We start from the raw sequence: 22854 nt of genomic DNA on the forward strand, positions 1-22854 counted from the left end.
AAAACACTGTCTTCTCTTTCTCTGTTCTCTGTTCGTTTTTTTACCTTTGCTTCCTTTACTAACTCCTTTATTTTAGCTCTTTCTTCCTCATTTGCATCTCTCCTTATCCAAACATTTTTGAACACTTCCTTGTCTGATAATTTCGTTTACAGTTGCCTGAGATTTAAACTTTACCTTCAATGGCCTTGCCCCTCCTTCCTCGTACTTTCCTAACCTAAACACCTCTTCAATCTCCTCTTGAGCTTCATTGTTTTCCTCCATGACTACTGATATTATTTCTTTAACTTTACTCAGTTCTTCTCTTTCTCTTTCTGATCTTATTGTCATACGTTTTTCTTTAACTCCTGAAATTATTACACATTTTTTTCATATCTGCTACATCCCTAACTAAAGATTCTCTACTTCTCAGCACCCTAACCACCTACCTCTGCACCTTTTCCTTGCTTTGTTGTTCAATAATCTATTTCAAATATACATTTCCCACTTCCTGAATTTTCTTCCACCCCTTATGTTGCTCCTTGATTTCTTTAATGTGCTCGTCCTCTATTCTTGATTTGGATTCATACTCATCTGTTGTAGTTTGCTTTTTATCCTGTCTCTTTCTTCTTCCAACCGCTTATTCTCCCTCTTAAGCTGTTTTATTTCATTTGAGGCTGATTCATTGCTCACTTTTAATTCAGTAACTTCTCTTTCTTGTTTGTCACTACGTGTACAATTGTTTTCTAGTTTATTTCGCAGACTTTTGATCTCATTTTCCTGCTCTTTAGTCTGTTCCTGTAACTCTTTAATTACTGCCCATACCTTTTTTATCTCGTGGACATTCCTCTCCACTGTTTTTTCTATACCTGCTAATCTTGTTTGGTTCAATTTAATAATTCCATTTGCCACATCCTCTTCAAAAAAGCCCTCAAACTCTCTCTTGCTGATAGTAAACAATGCACTGTCCCTTTCTGCCATGATGCAACCATATGGAGACTTTCTATTTTCAATGTATCTTGTTCTTTTTATGACAGAAACTGAGGTTTTTTAACTACTGTCCAACTGGACCACCACTCATGCACTCATTAACATAATCACAAATAGGCTGGTCTTCTTTTCGTCGATGATTCAGCGATTATTTCCCCACGATCCAGGACAGCTCTGTCTCTGTCGGCGACCTGAGTGTGTGTGTGTGTGTGTGTTCTTACCTACCTAATTGTTCTTACCTAATTGTATCTTTACAGGAATGAGTCAAGCTCGTACTGTCCAGTGTCTTAAACCATATTTATCATACATATCCTTAAATTTGTGAATTGTTTTGGCACACACTATTTCATTCGGTAGAGCATTCCATTGATTAATTGCTCTGTTTGGGAAACTGAATTTCCTCACGTCTTTATCACCTCTCTTCTTCTGCAGTTTTTTGCAGTGTCCTCTTGCTGATCCTTCCCCATATGTTAAGTAATCATATATGTCTATTTTCTCCTTCCCTGATATGCACTTATATAGCATTATCATGTCACCTCTTTTCCTTCTCTCCTGTAGTGTTGGTACATTCAGTTTATTTAGTCTTTCTTCATAGCTTAGATCCCTTAAGCTTGGTATCAATCTTGTAGCGGCCCTTTGAACTTTTTCAATCTTGTTCTATGTGTTTTTTGTGATGAGGACTCCAGACTACTGATGCATACTCCAGGGTTGGTCTGATGAATGATGTTATGATCCTTCTTAGCATGTCTTCATTTATGTATGTGAATGCTATTCTCATATTTGCAACCAGTGTATACATATTCCGTACCTTCTCACTGATGTGGTCAGGCGGAGATAGTCTGTTATTGATAATCACAAATAGGTCCTTCTCTCTTCTTGATGTGTGTAGGGTTTTATTTCCTAACGTATAATCCCAATCAGGTCTTTTTCCACTTTTACCAACTTGATTACATGACACTTGTCCACATTGATTTCCATTTGCCATGTAATACTCCATTCATGAAGTTTATTTAATTCTTCTTGTAGCTCTTTACAAGAGTCTGTGTTAGTAATTCTCCTTTGTATTTTTGCATCATCTGCAAATGTATTTAGATGGCTTTCAATTCCAGTGTTACTGTCTATATCATTTCTACTACTATCTATCTACTGCCAGACGCCATAATCCCGTAAGGGGTGGCCATTTGACTTTGAGTTAGTTGTATTACGGGGAGGGGCACTAACCCTCCACCAACCCACTTGTTGACACGTAGGGAGCACGTATGCTTTGGTTATATGGTTACCACCCAGCGTTGTAAATGGTTTCTTGACTTACAGGAAACCATTAGGCTTGTCACTCAATGTAAAGCCACCTGTAAAGGAAAGAAAAACAATAAAAAGTGACAGGAAAGATGGGAGAAATAGGAAGAGAGGAGGGCAGGCACAGAAAAAGAATGATAAAAGCTAAGGAAGGAGTAGGCAGCACTACATCAAGTGAGTGGATGATGGTCGCCACCACCTATATCATTTATATACACTAAAAACATGATTGGTGCCAGCACTGAGCCCTGTGGTACTCCACTAGTCACTTCTTTCCATGATGAGTAGTTTCCCCTTAGTACTGTTCTCATTTCTCTTTTTTTGAGATAATCTTGCATCTAACAAAACAGTTTGCCTCGAACTCCTCCTTGATGGTACAGTTTCCATAAAAGTCTTTGGTGTGGTACTGTCAAATGCTTTCTTGAAATCTAAATAGATACTGTCCACCCATCCTTCTCTTTCCTGTACTGTGTCTGTTACTCTGTCATAGTAGCTCAACAGATTAGTAACACATGATTTTCCTTTTCTGAAACCAAACTGTCTTTTTGTTATCATATTGTGTTCTTCTAGTTGATTTACCCAAGCTTTTCTTATAAGCTTTTCTAATACCTTGCTTACAACACTGGTCAGTGATACTGGTCGGTAGTTGAGTGGATTTTGTCTATTCCCTTTCTTGAATGAGGGGACAATATTTGCTTTCTTCCAAATACTGTATCAGGTAGTTTACCATGACTCAAGGATTTCTTGAAAATTAAAAATAATGGTTTACTTAACTCCTTTGCACATTCTCGTAGCACCCAACATGAAATTTCATCAGGACCATTTGCTTTTCTATCTATCTATCTATTGGCAGACGCCTCAATCCCGTTGGGGTGGCCACAAACAAATCGCCTCCAAGTCGCCCTGTCCCCCGCCATTTCACTCCCCTGCTCCCAACTCACACACCCCTCTCTCATATACCTCTCCACCCCATCTCTCCATCTCATCCTCGGCCTCCCCCTCCCTCTTTCCCCCTCCTCATAACTCACATACACTCTCTTCGTCTGTCTTTTTCCCTCCATCCTCTCCACATGGCCAAACCACCTCAGTGTGTTCCTCATAACGCTTCCTATCACATCCACATCAACACCACAACGCTCCTTTATATCCTCATTCGTCAGCCTGTCTCTCCATGTGACTCCACAGGCTCCTCTTAAATAACTCATTTCACTGCTCTCACTCTTGACTTGTGTCCTTCCAACAACGTCCACGCTTCACTTCCGTACGTTAGAGTTGGTATCACAATACTGTCATGTAGTAACTTTTTCACTTCCATGCTCACTTCCCTGTTTCTTATCACTGCTTTCAAAGAACCAGCAACCTTTCTTCCCTGCTGTACCCTTTCAAGCACTTCACCCTCCAAACCTCCATCCTTACTCATCACACTACCCAAGTACTTAAACGTACTCACATTTTCCAATTCCTCACCATCCAATCTCGCTGTACATTCACTGACTTCACCTCTCTCAAAGACCATTCCTTTACTCTTCCCTACATTCACCTTTAGATTCCGTTTCCTACACACTCTCTCAAACTCATCCACCAAGCCTTGCAGCTCTCCTTCGTCTTCACTCAACAACACGGTATCATCTGCAAACAACAGTACAGGGAGTTTCCAAACACTATCCTCTCTCACCAGGGCCACTCCAACATCCACTACCCTACCTTGTACCTCTTTTATTACCCCATCCATGTACAGATTGAACAACCATGGAGACATGACACATCCTGTTTCAACCCAACTTTCAAAGAGAAAAATTCACTTAGTTCACCATCCACACACACGGCAGCCTTCGCACCATCGTACATACTCTTCACAGCATTCAACAACTTCCCATCTATTCCATATATTCTTAACACTTTCCACAATCCTAGTCTATCCACCCTGTCATATGCTTTCTCCAAATCCATGAAAGCCGCATACAACTTCTTTCCCTTCTCTAGAAACTTTTCCACTAAAGATCTAAGAATGAATATCTGATCTACACAACCTCTTCCCTTCCTAAAGCGTCCCTGTTCTTCTCCAACTAATTTCTCTGTTCTTTCTCTAACTCTGTCAATAAGTATCCTACCATACACTTTTCCTATTATACTAAGAAGACAAATGCCCCTATGATTACCACACACTTCTTTTTCCCCTTTTCCTTTGTACAAGGGAATAATTATACCTGACTTCCAATCCTCCGGGACTCTACCTTCCTCCCAGGCCAATCTGCACATCTTCCACATCCATTCTACTACTAACTCTCCCCCATGCTTCAACATTTCACCACACACTCCATCAATTCCTGGGGCTTTCCCTGATTTAACTTTCTTCATTGCTTCCACAACTTCTATCCTACTGATTTCTTCCTGTCTTCTCACCTCCCTCCTTCTCCCAGCCATTCCCCAGCCACTTATACTTGCATTACTTCCATCCTCCACGTTCAACAATTCCTTAAAGTGTTCTCTCCATCTGCTCACTTTTTCTCCCTTCTCCAATAGTAATCTACCATTTTTATCTTTCACTCCCCTGCTAACTTCACTTCCACCCTGTCTTACTCTTTTCACCTCTTTCCAGAACATTTTCTTACAGTCCCTCCACTTTACACTCAAATTCCTTCCAAATTCCTCATCCACTCTCTTCTTACTCTCTCTTACTAATCTTTTCACCTCTCTCTCTCCCTTTCTATATATAACTCTCTCTTCCACTTCTCTACTTCTTCCACGCCCCTATTTCTCATCCATTCATTGTATGCTTTCTTCTTTTGTGCCACAGCCCGTTTCACCCCTTCAGTCCACCACGCTGTTCCTTGCACCCCCCTCCGTCTTCTCTTCCTTCCACACACCACATCACATGCTGCACATATTTCTTCTGTAAATATTCTACACACACCTTCCACGTCCCCCATCTGCTCCAACTCATATTTGCCCAATCGCTCCTCCACTTCTCTCTTATACTCTGCCTTTTTCTCATCCTCTTGTAACCTTTCCACTCTCCTTGCAACTACTCCTTCCTCTCGTCTTTCCCTTCTTCTATTCCTCCATCTTACTTGAACTTTAACTCTGGCCACCACCAAGTAGTGGTCAGAAAGTCCACTCCCCCAACCTCTATAAACTCTTGCATCCAATATACATCTTCGCATCCTTTCATCCACACACATAATCAATCATTGCCTTCCTTTCACTCAATTCACCACCCACCCTTCTCATCACTTGCCATGTATACCTGTGGATCATTTTATGCCTGAAGAGGGTATTGGCTATCACCAACCCCCTCCCAGCACAAATGTCCACTAACGTACTCCCATTCTCATCTATCTCAGCAGGCACACCCCACTCACCAACTATTCCATCCACCTTCACATTCCCAACTTTACCATTCATATCACCAATCAAAAACACTCTATCATTCCTTCCAAACTTTTCCATGCATACTTCTAGATTTGTCCAGAACTCTTCTCTCACTCTTCTAGCACGATCTTGCGTTGGCGCATACACACACACAATCGCCCACATTTGTATTCCAACTTTCAACTTTACCCACACAATCCTTGATCCAACTGATCCATACTGTCTTATGCTCCTCTTCCATCTTTTACTCACAACTATACACACTCCTTCCTTTGCCCTCTCATTCCCACCTACTCCTGCACATATACCCCATCCGTACTCCCATTCTCTCACACTTTCTCCTCTCCATTTTGTTTCAGTTATTCCACATACATCCACTTTCGCATCCTCAAGCACCTGGACAATCTCTCTCTCTTTCACCTCATCATTTGCTCCTCTTACATTCCACGTTCCAATTGCAATGTCCTTTGTCCGGTCCTTGGTCGTCAACGTTTGTTCAGTCCTTGTCCGAGGCTTATTGTTTGTTTTTTTAGTTAGTTGTTTTCCGGGGAGGGGCACTAACCCTCCGCCAACCCTTTTAGTCGCCTTTTACGACAAGCAGGGATACTGGGGGAGTATTCTTGACAGACTCCCCTACCCCCAGGGGGTATTACTTTTTCTGATATTTGTATATCTGGTAGTATGTGTGGACATGCATGTTTCACATAGTCCCTCTCAAAATTTTTTTCTTCTGTAAAAACTGATGGGAAATTCTTATTTAGTGGTTCACAAATATCTTTCTCTTGTGTATAGGTGATTCCCTCATCTGTAATGGATTGTATTATATCTTTTACTTTGGTTTTGCTTCTGATGTAGCTGTAAAATAGTTTCGGTTGATCACTACTTTTATTTATATCCTCCTCAACCTGTTTTTGGGCTTCCCTCTTAATTCTTGTATAATCGTTTCTTGCCTCTGTGTGTGTGTGTGTGTGTGTGTGTGTGTGTGTGTGTGTGTGTGTGTGTGAGAGAGAGAGAGTGACAGTGTCTGTCTGTCTGCCTGTAAGATGGTGTGGCGGTGAGGTGAGCAGCCAGCCTGCCTCAAGGTTGTTGGTATGGTTACTGGACTCCCAGCAGCAATTGTGCCCAATTATGGAAAATTTTTCACGTAAATAGTGTTTGTGGTGGATTGCAGTCTTCTGGAAGTGCTATGAAGTGTTATTTTTGTGAAGGGCTAGCCTAAGCTTTATTTGTGTCACCACGCCTCTGCCATGCATACGGACACGGACAAGAAAACAACAAAAATTGCCCCCTTTCCCCACTCACTCACTCTCCCTACATGCACTTCACGGACCATTTGATGCAATCAGCTTGAAGTCAAAGAACTGATGAGTAAAATGAAAATTTGTTTTTTATTTGTGGTTAAGTATTAACTGAGATATGAAGGTTTAAAAACAGACGATCTTCTCAGGAATGCCTGGCTGTGGGAAGGGTTAGCGGGAATATGTGCCAGATGCATGGGCTAAGGTGTGGTTACTAATGCTTCAGGCATCCTAAGCACTTGATATTCAGAACCATGGCTTATTCACAGTGCAGGCATAGCACTGCAGGTTGATAATCTTTTTTTTCTTATGCATGGAGAATCAAACCAAACGCTAGGAGACTGCAACTTGTTCCGTAAAAAAATAAACATATACTGTAAATAAATAAATAAAAACAAGATAATAGAGACCCAAATTCAAGAGAAATTCATTCTGAGATCTCTGGACACACTGCTATTAAAAAACTGCAGATCACAGGGAGTAGGAAACACAGACAGAGGAAGACAGTTTCAGCGTTAGACCTTTTGCATTCATGAAGGACTGGGAGTAATGGCTAACTCCTGCATTAGAGAACTGGCATAAAAGGGATGAGAATTTGCTGCTTGACAAGTGCTATGTGCCCGCCGTAGTGGTGGAGTGATGCAAGCAGGCAGTTCAGAGGAGCAGTGACCAATGACGTAGCAATAGAAAAGACCTTAAGATGCAACAGCGCAGCAAAGAGACATAAGTTGAAGGGAGCCAGTAGGGGGAGGAGAGTTAATGAGATGAAAAGCCTTTGACTCCACCTTGTTGAGAAGAGCTGTATGTGGGGAGCCTCCCCACACATGAGAGCTGTACTCTACACAGGCAAATAAAACCTGTGTATAAAGTCAGCAACTGTGCAGGGGTAAAGATGGCACAGAGTTGGCTAAACATACCTAATCTCTTGGAAGCAGATTTTACATGAGAGGTAATATGATCTTTCCATGATAAATCCTGAGAGAATGAAACTTCAGGTATGTACAAAGATGATGCCTGACTGAGTTGGGTCTAGTTAAAAATTAGAGGATATTTCTGTGGTAGATTCTGACAGGTTGAATGATGTAAGAACTGAGTTTTTGATGCATTAACAATAACAAGATTACTTTTACCCCATCCAGAGATATGAGTCAAGTCAGACATTATGTGTGCCATTGCCCCATCCCTTGTTTTTTGGGATAACTGCTGAGACGGATGCTGCAGGAAGTGGATGGAAATTTGAAAGGTGAATTAATCAGAGTATGAGTGAACAGGGTTAGATATACAGCTTAGGACACTGATGAACACAAGGAAAGGAGTTGGTGACTGGGCAGAGCCCTAAGGAGCTCCACTACTGACTGCCCTAGAACTGTTGCCATCTACAACATCTAAAGACTGACCAGAAAGGAAGTTAGAGATAAAGACAAAGACAGAATGACAGAAACCATAAGAGGGTAGTTTGAAAATTAAAGAGCAGATGGAAAGGTGAAGGATGGAGTCATCAGTGTATTAGTGAATAGGGTTTGATGTACAGCTTAGATCGATGATGAATAGATGGAAGAGAGTTGGTGATAGGACTAAGCCCTGAAGAACACCACTACTGACAGCCCTAGGAGAAGGATGGTGAAAGTCTACAACAGCAGCTATAAAACGACCACACAGGACACTCAAGATGAAAGCACACACGGATAAGACAGAAACCATAAGACGGCAGTTTGGAAATTATAGATTTAAGTCAGACTGATCAAAGGCCTTCGGGATGTTAAGTACAATAGAAAAACTTTCATTGAAGTCCCAAATGGAGGATGATTGGAGTCTGGATGGATGATGAGGAGATCTCCACTGGATTGTCCCTGGCAGAAAGGTTATGATAGGAAAGGTGCTTAAAAAATTCTTTGTTAAGAACAGATTCAAAAACTTTAGAAAATACAGGATGTTAGCTCAACTGGGCAATAGTCTGAGGGCTTGGAATGATCACCTTTCTTTGGGACAGGCTGAATGAGAGCAAACTTCCAGGAAGAAGGAAAGGTACAAGTTGACAGACAATGGCGAAAGAGTTTACCTAGGCAGGGTAGTCTTGAGAACAACAGGAGAGAACCCACCAGGCCCATATGTCTTATCAGTACTGAGACCTGTGATGGCACAAAACACATCAGTTGAAGAAATTTTAATGTTAGCCATGAGGAAGTTGGAGAGGGAAAGTGATGGAGGAACAGCATCAGAATCACCTATGACAGAACTGGAGGAGAAACTCTGAGTGAAGAGTTTTGTTTTATCTGTAGAAGAAACAGCTTCAGAGTCATCAGAGCAGAAAAGAGGGGGAGGATAATGAAGTAAAGTTGTTAGAAAGGTTTTTGGCAAGGTGCCAAAAGGAGTGCAAAGTTTCTGAGTTGGAGAGTTCAGAGCATTTAGTAGGGTTGAAATTATTTTTAGCGGAGCGAAGGGCAGGCTTAGCACAATAATCTCGGCAGAAACATAAAAGAGATGAGATTTGAGGGTGGCTACCCTTTGATGGCTATCTCCTTGTTGTGGACTGCATCAGAACATGTGAGATTGAACCAAATTTTTTTGCATTAGTCACAGGAAATAAAGGAAGAGGATATTCTTAGGCTCAATCATCATCATCATCATCATCAGTGGCATCATCAACATCATCATCCAAGCCTGTGTTGCCCCATGAGGAGCGTGGAAGCCCGAGACCAGGCAAGTTGGTCCTGCCACTTAAGAAATGGCAATGATTAGTTGGATGTTCACTGCGTCCCTGAGTGTGAGAAAAAGGATGGGACTGGAGTGTATTGGTGTTGTGATGGTGAGAGGATGAGAGATGGTTTGGGCATGTGGCGAGGATTCGTTCGTTTGTTTTTAAAGGCTCCAACATGCTTGCATGTGTCGGCCTTGGTCACCTAATGGCAGCTCTCCACACTGCACGATCCATTGCAGCCTCCCTGTTCAGTCCCTTAACCCTGAGGTCACACTTAATGACCTCGTCCCATGTCTTTCTCGGTCTACCCCTCATAACCCCACTCCCCAATATTAACACTTCTCACCTTCCTCACCCGATTATCATCCCCCATCCTCTCCACATGTCCAAACCATCTCAATCTACCTCTCCTCATCACAACACCAATACACTCCAGTTCCATCCTACCTCTCAACTCTTCCATCAAAAACCCAGCCCCTCCAGGCCTTGGACGCAGGGACGCAATGCATATCCACCTAACCATTGTCATTTCTGTACATCTGAGGATGGGGGATAATAACTGGGTGCAGAAATTAAGAAGTCTTAATGTTGGGGATAGGGTGGCAAGAGGTAAACCGAAAAAGACCTGGGACAAGGTCACTGAGTGTGACCTCACAGATAAGAAACTAAACAGGGAAACTGCCAAAAATCGAGCAGCATGGAGGGACGCTGTTAGGTGACCAAGGCCGATGCATGTATGCTGGAGCCTTCAAAAATTAAACGAAACAAAACAAAACAGGATAATACAAAAGAATGCATGCTTCCATGCCTAAGAGAATAACCTCTGTAATGCGTGAGGCACACTCAGATGACTCTCAGCAATACAAGCAATCCATCCATCCATCCATCATCCAATCCTACATTGTCCCATGAGAAGTGTAGGAGCCTGGGGCTAGGCAAGTTGGTCCTGACATTTAAGATGAGAGTGACCAGCCTCACTCATCCCTCAGTGGCATTACATGAGCAATCAACCCCAATCACCCCTTGGATATAAACCTTCACCGGCTCAATCTGACTGGTGCGCAATAATTACCCACTAAACCACCAGGCACCAAAAGTTGGTTATATGGTTACCACCCAGCATAGTAAATGGTTTCCTAGTGTACAGGAAACCACTTGGCTTGTCATTCAGTGTAGAGTCGCACACAGGCAGAAGCAAGAGGAAAGAATGAAGGAAAGAAAGACAAAAGAGGGAGTGTAAAGTCACCCGTGGGCAGAAGGACAAGGAAAGAACGAAGGAAAGAAAGACAGAAGAGGATGGAAGGAAAGAAGGATGGAGGAGAGGAAAGGGCAGACGCACGACAGCAGCACAACATCGAGTGCGTGGATGGTAAGCGCCCCCACCCACCACACCAAAGAAGCAATAATTAATTACTGTATAATCATTCATGGGAAAAATCAAAGTACTGCCTGTCGGCCTCCCATTCAGCAGCTCCAAAGTGCCAAACCTGCCAATTCTTGGGAGGGTCCAAAGGCCTTACTGGAGCGAAAGGACAGGTTATGTGATGAGGTTGTGACTGGAGTTGTCGAACAGAGAAAAAAGAGTAACAGCATAAGCAGCAAAGATTAGTTGTAAGGAAAATGTGAAGTACGTTGGAACTCCCTCCAAGGCAGTCACGGATATGAGCAGGGTACTGCACAATCTGTTCTAGGTCACTAAGGACAGAAATGATGTGGGCTTGTTCACCCAGTGGATCAGTGAAAGGAAGGGTGTGCAAAAAGTGGTGGTGAACATTGAAATCACCAAGAATGGAGATTCTTGAGAAGGGAGAAATAGATAGGACGTGTTCCATCTCAGATGTAAGACGGTCAAAGAATTTTTCATAGTCAGCAGAAACAGGGATAGGTAAACAGCACTGATATATTTGGTCAGAGAATGACAGGATATCTGAAGCCAAAGGGTAGAGAATTCTAAGGAATCTAAGTTCAGGAACACAAGAGCACAATATGCTGTTTCAGCCACCTTTGGCTTTGAACTGTATATGGAAAACAGAATACAGAGAAGAGTGTGCTATCAGTTGCCTCAGGCGGCTAAGTCTCTGTAAGGAAGAGAAAGTAAGGTTTAAATGAAGAAAGGTGATGTTCAGCAAAGAGAAAATTAGATGAAAGGTTGCAAATATTGCAGAAACGAGGAAGTGAGTCAGACAGCAAGCATCTCTCTTGGCTGTCAGCAGGAGAGGGACAGATGGTGGGGATGTTTATGGTCCCCCATTCCCTCCCCCCCAGGGAACTCTGCGGCTGGGTGATGAGAAGCCTTTTTTTTTTTTTTTTTTTTTTTTTTTAAACCGTGGGGCGTCACTTTCGTGACGCTCGGCCACAATGGATCATACCACGGGGCGTCACTTTTGTGATTCTGTGTTATTTTGAATTATCCCGGGCTCTCAAGTAGTGGCTTGTATCATCTATCAGTACTGCCAATGTCCAACACTAGTCAGCACTCCAAATCTCATCTGTACTCCCATCCATTGTTGACAATTTAGCGATTTTACTCCCTTCGTGACTTCCCTCCCTACCTGCCCTCCATTACCCTCTCCTCTCACCTCCCACGCCGCGCTGCGCTACGCAAATTTCCCCCTGATTTTTCTACAGATTTCATCCATTGAAATAAGCCCTATGCCCTATACTTATACAAAATAATATATACCAAAAAAAAAACAGGTAAGTGATAGTGTTATACACCAGAAATTGGCTAATTATCACCTGACAAAACCTCACGTGCATTCATTCAGCACATGCCACATTACCACGGTAATTTCCCCTTTGATTTATGCCTTGTAATCGATGTCTGTAATAAAAATATATATCAGAAAGGAAGGGAGAATCCTAACTGACATTTACATTCACCTGGAACTACCTATTTCTTTATTTATTGCCGAGATTTTCTACCTATAAAAAATTAGCCTGTAAGTTAGCAGCAGTCAGCCTAAAGTGTCACTGTCAACCCTTCCCTTCTCAGATAAGCCGCGGCATTTATTCCTTGTCCTCTGCTGTAGAGAAACCATGTCGCACTCGCGCCCCGCCATTCCTGCCTCTTCTGTGCCCATTGCAAAGGGCCCCGTGACCTCTACTCCTAAGAAAAGTGGTGAGGGAAGCAGGAAAGGCCTTAGTGACTCTGCAGTGGCACGTGAACTGGCAGAATTGTCCATGATAATGATGGACAGTGACTATGACGATTCAGGTGAATCGTGTGATGAGCCGGGTGAGGTTATCGCGCCAGAAACAGCAACAACGAGTGCTACAGTAAGTGAATCAGTGTCTAGCTCCAAGGGAAAGGAGCCTTTAGTGCAGCAAGGACAAGAATTTGGGAAGGGAGTGAAAAGGCGGCATGTTAGCCCCAGAACAATGCCCCCACGTGACCCAGCCTGCCATGAGTCACGAGTGCATTCACCTCCCCGTTCCCCAAGCCCCACTTTAGTCATCTCTTCATCATCGTTTGCTGAGTTATCTCCGGAGTCTTCGTCGTCGGAGTCACCACCAGCATCAACAGTGAAGGCAGGCCGTAGAGGTAGAGGTAAATCAAGGAGAGTGAAAAGTAGTGTAGCTAGCAGGGTAAGGGCTGCTAGTGCTGTACGGCAACCTAGGGTCAGTGAGAGTGACCTTGACCGAGATAAACCTCCCTCACATCCAACCTCCACCACCACCACCACCACCCGCCCTACACCGCCACGACAGGGAATCCTGGACGCCTTTGCGTGGACGGAAGGGTCAGATTTTGTCCCCGAAAATCTAGTTTTTGATGAGAGCTCCTCAGGAGTTCAGCCTGCCTTCACTATGGACGAAAATGCTGAGTGTGTCGACTACCTTTTGGCCCTCCTAGATGATGAAGTCATGCAGCACATATGTGATGAAACCAACAGGTATGAATCACAACGTGCTGCAAGTGGTACAGGTGCAGCCAAGATGCAACATTGGTCCATGCTGGGAGTGCAGGAGCTGTATGTGTTGTTTGCCCTCATGCTTCTCATGCCACACTCCAAGAAGCATGAGTTGGAAGAATACTGGTCCTTGGACCCCTTTCTACCCTCACCCACCTTCAATAAGTACATGGCCAGAGATCGCTTCCGGAACATCATGGGAAACCTGCACTTTGCCGACAACGATGTACCTTCACAAACCGACCCACTCTGGAAGATCCGGGAGATTCTGAGCAGAATGAAGGATAAGTTCATGTCATTCTTCCACCCCTTTCAGAAGGTTGTCATTGATGAATCCTTGGTTTTGTTCAGAGGATGTCTTCGGTTTGTTCAGTACATTCCAAGCAAACGCCATCGCTTTGGAATTAAGTTCTTTGTACTGTGCGACTGTAAGACGGGGTACATCCTTGACTTCGTCATATATTCAGCCAGCACTGTCGATCTCGATAAAACACACCCCCCTTGGCTTCTCAGGCTGTGTAGTGAAAGTGCTCCTAGAAAAGTATTTTGGTGGGAATCATGTGCTGTATACAGACAACTACTATACAGCACCGAAACTTGCCAAATACCTTTCTGAGCACGGCATTGGCTCCTGTGGCACTGTGAAAAGTAATCGTGCCAACTTCCCCAAATTCCCAGAGGCGGGAACCTCGCAGCGAGGAGACGTGCACCTACGCAAGTGTGAGAAGATGCTGGCAATACGGTGGCATGACAAGAGGGTCGTGCACATGCTCACCACCGTACATAAGGGGGAGATGAGAGACAGTGGGAAGGTCGACCGTAGGACAGGCGAACCTGTGATGAAACCTGATGCTGTGTTGGACTATAATATCAACATGCGGCTGGTGGACAAGTCCGACATGATGATTGGTGAGATCGACTGCCTCAGGAAGAATACTAGGTGGTACAGGAAAGTTTTTCTGCATCTCATAGATATGACGATGCTGAACGCCTTCATCCTGTACAAGATGAAGGTCAAGCCACCCAAGTCCTTCTCCCTGAGGTTGTTTGCCAGGACTTGTGTCCAGCAGCTGCTGGAAAGATATGGTAGGGTGCAAGCAGCAACTCCAAGGCGCCATCCAGTAACACTTCCCGACCGACTTGAGCAGAGGGCATATATGGATCGGCACAGACTTGAGCTAATGCCTGCCACAGGGAAAAGGAAGGCTGCGATTCGCAGGTGTCAGGTATGTGCACATACCACACGCCGCACACCTGAGCATAAACGCACCTCTTGGCAGTGCGCTGAGTGCCAGGTTCCCCTCTGTGTTACCTGCTTCTTCGATTACCACAGCCAGAAGCAGTTCTAACAGTGCAAGTGTGGAAGCAGAATTATTTGGAAATAATGTGTAAATAATGTGTAAATAGCAGGTGAAAGCAATGGATGTTCAGTTCATATGATTGAACAGTGTATTATAGTTTTATCTTACTGAATGTGACAGTGAATAACATAGTGTAAGTAAAATAGCAGGGTAAATATTGAAAATAGAATAGAAAATGTAAATAGTAATGTAAAGTAACCCCTCCAATATCCGGATCAATAGAGCCATCGGTAGGTTCGGATATTGGTTTCGTCCGGATATTGGGCCCCAGCTTATGGACTTGTACTTATGGACCCTAACTCAGAGAAACACCTATACAACTCCCTCCGGACATGCATAGCACCTATTTAACACCCAAATCACACCAATAAGGCACATAAATGACTGAAATAAATGCAAAAGAAACATAAAATGTGGGTTTAGAAGTATGTTCATACATTAATAAACATTCTGGTACTTATGGACTCTAACCGAACCTAACTCTGAAAAACACATTCCAACTGCACATGCATGAGGTAAGTATAGTATGGAAAGAAGTACAGTATGATACATTATGGTAAGTATAGTATGGAAAAAAGTACAATATGAAACATTCTGGTAAATATAGTATGGAAAATAGTACAACATGAAACATTCTGGCTACTTACAGCAAGTCCCTGGCCACCTCGATGAATAACCGCCTCCTCTCGGACTCTGACAGTAAGAACGATTTCCTGAAGCACTTGCACTACACTCTTCCTGAAGTCTTGCACTGAACTTAGTCACTAACACACAGAAGTCCGTTCTTTTCACAGTGTTCACTTTAGTCCAAATAATGTTCCATTTTACTTTAAGTGTTGCACATTAACTTTTCCCAAGTTTTTTTAATTTTCCAAAGCCAAAACAAAGAAGGTTAGTTACGTTAAATTTCTTTTCTACTGAGTCTTTTCCCCCAACCTGAAAACCTTAACACAACACACCGTTTTTTTCACTGCACAACACTCAAAATTCCCGTGTGGTCTAGTGGAGAAGTTCTTGCTGTTTATTCACTGTCAGAGTCCGAGAGTATCACTGGCAGGCGACCAAGGGGTGCATCGGTGGGTCGTGGTGATGGCGTACCGACTACAGAAGACTCTGAAGATAGCCGCAAACTCACATCGAGCGGTGACTCCACTGTAGCTGATGTGCTGGGCTGTGGCTTGGAGCATGAGGGCCTGTCTTGGGGAGGCAACGGAGTGGAACCAGGGCTTGGCACAGCGGGGGTCACGGGCCTGAAAAAACTGTCAATCGTTGACTGACGCAAGGACCGACGATTCTGGCGATTGATGATGCGCTGCCGGAAAGCATGCACTTCCTCCACGAGTCCCAAGGGCCCCATCTCCCTGTCGCAGTCCGGGTGTTCCAGGTAGTCTAGGACGAACTCTAGATGTTCCCGGAGTGTGCTCAGCTTGGGGATGGCTGGAGTAGTGTCCTGTTGAGAGGAATCCACATCATCGTCGACTTCCTCGTCGGAATCTTCAAGTTCGGTACTGACACCTGCAACTGAAGACGCAATCTCGATATCAGACAACGTCTGATACCCAGGATCGCCCTCGTCGTCACCCAACCACTCACGAACATCGTCCACATCAACATCGTCGCCGTGCATACATAGCCGTGCATGGAAGTCACCCACATCAAAGCCTAGAAAATCGTACTCCACATCCGTTCTGAGAAGCAGACGAGAACAACCATTTTCCAGAGTCTTCACAGGGACTTCCTTCCATGCCCTAGCCCAGTTGTACAGCGCAGACTTGATGTTGTAGCGGCGAAGGTTTTCCAAAGTCCGCTTGCCTCGAGTGTCACGTCCTTCCCTGCGCTCGTCCTCGTCCTCGAGGACAACCATCACCTCGTCCAGGAACTTCCGACGGTACAGGTGCTTTGTTGCCACGATCACTCCTTGGTCCATTGGTTGAATGAGAGCAGTCGTATTAGGTGGCAGAAACATGCACCTAATACGGCCATTTTCAGCAACCAAGTCCTTGTCGCACGGGTGGGCAGGTGCATTGTCGAGGAGAAGGAGAGCCTTTACCTGGTCGCGAGGAATTCCCAGTGTCTTCGTCTGGTACTGGATGACCTCCTTGACGAAGTGATGGTGAAACCAGTCTTTGAAAATCACAGCTGTGAACCATGCTTTCAAAGAATGGTACCATATGACAGGAAGGACATCCATCACCCCACGAAGGCACCGAGGCTGCTTTGCACGGCCAACAATAACGGGCTTAAGCCGGTGCATGCCGTTAGCACTGGCACAACACAAAGCAGATATCCGTTCCTTAGAAAGCTTGCGGCCAGGTACACACTTCTCCGTCTCATCGGCTAGAGTGTTCGTTGGCACCGAGCGATAGAATAGGCCAGTTTCGTCAGCGTTATAGACTTGACCGAGAGTGAGGCCCTCCCTGTCGATCAAGCCTTTCACCTTGTGCCGAAACTCGTCCACTCCATCCTCGTTAGTGTCCAATGCTTCGCCATGTGCTTTACGGTTAGTAAGGCCATGTTGTAACTTGAACGCGAAGAGCCAACCCTCGGATGCCTTGAAGTCAAGGGCGTCGTGAAGCCTTGCAAACTTCTCAGCAGCAGCCTTCAGCTCCGTTCCACGTACCATCACACCAGCTGCACGTTGCTGTCGATACCAAATCAACGTGGAGCGGTCGATCTCTGCATACTTGGGGGTAAACATAACCTTCCTCTCCACGTTGCGTTTGCTTCTCGACGAGAAGTCAGCCGCGTACTGCATGAGCTTGTCTCGGGAACGCTTGATATCGAACAAAGTCGACTGGGCCAGGTTGAACTCGCGGAGAATGCGTGAGGAAGACCAACCCGCATCAACCTTCTCCAATATCTCCCGTTTCTTCTCCAGAGTCAACACCACTCTCTTCCTTTTCTCAGGAGGCGGGGCCATCATCACACACACTAAGAGTAGGGCAGAGAGCAGCAGGAGGCCTTGCAGCAAGTACGGCACCACCACAAAAGCGAGCACGTGGGCAGCCATGGCGAACAGCGTAGGTCTTGTCGCGGTGAGAGACAGGCAGGAAGTGGGGAGGATGCAGCGGCGCTCTATCGGACGTCGGAGGAATGACGAACCAAAACAATGCTCTTACGCGGCGCGCGCGGCAAGTTCAAATTACGGACGGCAAAAAAAAAAAAAATCGATTTTTTTTTTTTTTTTTTTTTTTTTTGATTTTTGGACCATTTTGGGAATGTTTGATCCCAGGACGATAAGGTTCGGTTAGTGGGGATGTTCGGTTATTGGGCATCCGGATATTAGAGTGATTACTGTAATTAGTAATATAAGAATATGAGTACAAATAATTTATGTTATAACAGTGAAAGTGAATCCGTGGCTCTCTACGTATTTTACCGAATGAAAAATTGAATGACTTCAGTGACAATAAACTAATACGACTGAAGGAAACTTATGGAGAAAGACTCCAGATATATATAAGTGTGATATAGTAATAGAAATATAAAGTGTGAGGGGTTTTATGAATAATAAATGACAGAGTGCCTAGAGCGAACTAGCGCATGTGCGACGATCAGACGCGCTCGTAATTTCCATTGCTTTCACAGTGTTTTTTTTTTTGAGTATGGATTCCAAACTACTTGAAAATTGTAGAATAGTGTTTATAGTGTTTGTATCTGGCTGTGGTAATCATATTACGGGTTGTCGGGAAGTGTAAAGTGGAGACTTCGTTACCCTACTTCAGAGGTCTCCACAAGTCCTACGGTAACCGATGAAGGCTCAACAATCATTCCAGGAGAAAGCTGAAGGTATGTGCCATAAGCATATGTAATTTTATTATTCTAGGACTAATAACTGATTTTTGGCAAATATTTTTTGAGAGTCTGTCGGAGCCCAAATAACCCCGCGGGACACGCAAGTCATTGGTAAACAAGCCCGCGGTGTAGGGGTTAATGAAGAAGTGTGATGTGACAATTTGAGGAACCTGTATAGAAGAGTATGCTGGCCTACTCTTTGTGTTACTGAAACACTGAAAAATGTTCAGTAATAGGGGATAGTCAGAAGCTAGTCCCGAGGGCTGATGATATGGGAGCTCCAGGTCTCCCTAACATCAGCTTTCCATCCACATTAAGAGTACTGCCCTTTTTGACTGGTGCTACAGTCTACTCCCTGTATATCATTATGGATAAAAGGCATGTGATTTTATTCAGCTTTGGGATATCTTGACCCTCCCAACTGACAACAAAACTAATTCCAACATGCCAGACATACTTGTATATGGGTATGTCGGGTTCACCTCCATCCATGGTACGCAGGGTCAGGCAACATTGCTGCAGTTTGCTCTTGGGATCATTCCAGTCCTGGTTCATAATAAACTGATGCAGTCGTGGGAAGAAACACACTTGACAGAAAGTCCGACAGTGCTCCAGGCCCTGAGTTGTGGGGGATAAGAACAAGTGATTTAATCAGTCATTAACTCATTACTTTTATGCATGTTAATGTGACTTAATACACTGTATGGTATATGGACAAACAAAACATATACTGAAGGAAAAATGTAAATTACATGAAGTTTAAAGCAACCTGTTCATAATTTCCATTATTACCATATCCAGCTAATCACTCACCCTGTCAATATAAAGAGCTCCTAAAAATGCTTCCAGCAAGTCAGCCCGATCTTTGGTTTTCAGCTCAGTTTTGAGATGCGAGTACATTGCATATGATGTCATTCCCAGATCATCACATACAACAGCTTGTGTGCGGTTGTTTACCAGGGATGACCGTAAAAGCTGTAATAAAAGTTACAAACTGTTTTATGCTGGTACGAACACACAGTGTATGAAGGAAAAAATAAGTTAACTGTCACTTCAAGAGATTACTCCTTACACACAATGAATATGCATGATGTAACATTAAAACAATTCTTCATTAAACTCTAGAGGTTACTGGACATAGTTTCTAATCACTTCCATCCAAGAAATCAATGCTTTGATACATAAAATTATTTGGTAAGTGTCCTAATATAAATAAAAAGGTAATATGAACAACACTGAGCCAAATGGGGATATATGAACTTCTGTTTGGAAAACTATATTTTCATACAACACCCGAGCAAGCTGGTACAATATCTATCTATCTAGCTATTGCCAGACGCCATAATCTCATAAGGGGTGGCCATTGACTTTGAGTTATTTGTTTTACAGGGAGGGGCACTAGCCCTCCACCAACCCACATGTTGACACGTAGGATTTGGTTATATGGTTACCACCCAGCATTGTAAACGGTTTCTTGGCTTACAGGAAACCATTTGGCTTGTCATTCAATGTAAAGCCACCTGTAAAGGAAAGAAAAGCAATAACAAGTGGCAGGAAAGATGGGAGAAAGAGGAAGAGAGGAGGGCAGGCACAGAAAAAAAAAAAAGATAAAGGCTAAGGAAGAAGCACGCAGCACTACATCAAGTGAGTGGATGATGGTCGCCATCACCTACCACTATCATTAATGTAAAGCTGTGTCCTCTCATTCTCCCCTCATCCCTTATCATATAACCTTCCCTATCAATGTTTTCTATACAATGCGTAAACCTATAAAAGTACTGTATAATCATATCTCCTCTTTCTCTTCTATCTATCTATCCATTGCTAGACGCCTCAATCCCGTAAGGGATGGGCACAAACAGATAACCTCCATGTCACCTGGTCCCCTGCCATTTCAGTGCCCTGCTCCCAGCTCATACACCCCTCTCTCATATACGTCTCCACTCCATCCCTCCATCTCATCCTTGCCCTTCCCCTCCCTCTCCTCCCATCCACCTCACTCACATACACTCTGCTCATTGTTTCACTCTCCACAAGGCCAAACCACCTCAATGTACTTCTCCTAACTCTTTCTATCACATCTACATCCACACCACAATGCTCCTTCACTTCCTCATTTGTCAGTCTGTCTCTCCATATAACTTCACATGCTCCTCTCAAATAACTCATTCCCACTGCTCTGACTCTTGAATTGTGTCCCTCCAACAAGGTCCATGTTTCACTTCCACACATTAGAGTTCATATCACAATAGAGTAAATCCTTGATATAACGGACTTCAATAGACCAGAACTCGCTTCTATCGGAATCGAGGAGCTAACGGACTAAATTCCTATATATCGGAAAATGTCTGATAAAGCCAGAAGCTGTCCGGACTGCCTGACCACTTCAGCTATGCTCACCATAATGTGATAAATAAAAGACATGTTTATCAATGCACAGTACAGTATTACTATATATATTATACCATTCAATTAATGTAGTGAAGGTATAACACAGTACAGTACTGCAATGGTAGTGAAAACAGTTTAAAAACCCGGGCTAATGTCTGATGTAACGGAAAAAGTCCAGATTAGCAGGGGGAAGTCCAGATGTCACTTTTATCGGAATTTAGCTTTTTTTTTAAATTTTTTGGAATGGCTTGGGCCCCAATTAGTCCATTACAGCGAGGTCTTACTGTACTGTCATGCACTGACATTTTTACTACCATGCTCGCTTCTCTGTTTCTTATAACTGCTACCAAAGAACCAGCAACTTTTCTTCCTTGTTGTACCCTTTCAAGCACTGCACCCTCCAAACTTCCATCCTTACTCACCACATTACCTAAGTACTTAAATGCTCTCAACTCTCCAACTCGAATTCTTCTCGGTCCTTCTAGCACCCTGCTAAAAACCTTTCTAACAACTTTACCTCATCATCCTTCCCTCCTCTTTTCTACTCTGATGGCTCTGTAGCTATTTCTTCTACTGATAAAGCAGATCTCTTCGCTCAGACTTTCTCCTCCAATTCCACCTTAGATGAATCCAGTGCTGTTCCTCCATCACTTCCCCCCTCTGACTTCCTCATGGTTGAATGAAAATTTCTTCAGCTGATGTGTTTTCTGCCATCACTGGCCTTAATACTAACAAGGCATATGGGCCTGATGGACAGTGCCAGTTCTAGACTGCTCCACTTGGAGGGGCAGCTACATATATTGATGGGGCACAAAGGCATAGCTAGGGGGTATATCATATACTGATAAGTTGCATTTGGGGGGGGCAATCGAAAAATTTGGTGGGGCATTGCCCCCCCCTGCCTCCCTCTAAAACCGGCCCTGCTGATGGAGTCCCTCCTCTTGTCCTCAAGAACTGCATTTCTGTGCTTACACCCTGCCTAGGTAAATTCTTTCGCCTTTGTTTTTCAACTTGTACCTTTCCTTCTTTAGTGTGGGGGCCAATGTATTTCCATAGTTTTGAAATGTTAATTTTAGGAGAGTGGTTGGACTGTCTTCTGGAGTGATTGAGGTCTGAGAAAAAATGATGTCCCCATTTTTTCTGACTAGATTCTCATACCTCTTTCTCAAATTTGACATTTTGTACCAAACTGGCACCATAAAATTCACTTGCAATGCCAGGATGACTAGTGTTGTTAAATATGCTTAACAGAAAGTCCTCTTTACATGTGTGATTATGTTTATTACCATTTTACGGATATCTTTTAACATATTTTGTATGATTTCTTTTGAAAACTGTTAAAAATGGAACAAAACAGTTTTGATTTTGCTTTTGAAAAACAGAAAGAACTCTCGTCATTTTATTTCTGGCCTTGAAACTTGCAAAGTTTTACAGTGCTGTGTTAACAGGCCCAGGAAGCCTACTATCATGTATTCAGACCTACCAGCATAATCAACATGATAAAATGAAGACCAAACAACAACACACAAAAAAGGAATCACAAACGAAACTAAGTTGATGGCACCGAAATAATCCCAGCATCTTCTGCGAAAGTTTCGATAAAAGTATGCAAGTGTAAGAATCTCCATCATCCTCATCATCACTGATCCCTACCAGATGCCCCTGGCTAACATTTCCATACACCTCTTCATCTGTTCCACACAGGCACATCTCGGAGCAGTTGAGATTCTGAGACCTGCAAGAATAGTGTGACGTGCAATTGG

General features: G+C 43.6%; 1 protein-coding gene across 1 annotated transcript in view; it reads right to left on the bottom strand.

The window, feature by feature from the left end:
• drosha (ribonuclease 3 drosha) overlaps positions 1-22854 on the bottom strand; it is a 575197-nt gene that overhangs the window by 99334 nt on the left and 453009 nt on the right. Inside the window, exons 19-20 of the mRNA XM_080286434.1 lie at positions 19514-19675; positions 19158-19318 (exon numbers count right to left, since the gene is read on the bottom strand). Of these exons, the coding sequence (XP_080142560.1) occupies positions 19158-19318; positions 19514-19675 (323 nt within the window). The remainder of the gene's footprint in view (positions 1-19157; positions 19319-19513; positions 19676-22854) is intronic.

The sequence above is a fragment of the Coenobita brevimanus genome, chromosome 111 (genome assembly GCF_032717465.1).
Source record: "Coenobita brevimanus isolate Jiangsu-jjx chromosome 111, ASM3271746v2, whole genome shotgun sequence".
Lineage (NCBI taxonomy): Eukaryota > Metazoa > Arthropoda > Malacostraca > Decapoda > Coenobitidae > Coenobita > Coenobita brevimanus.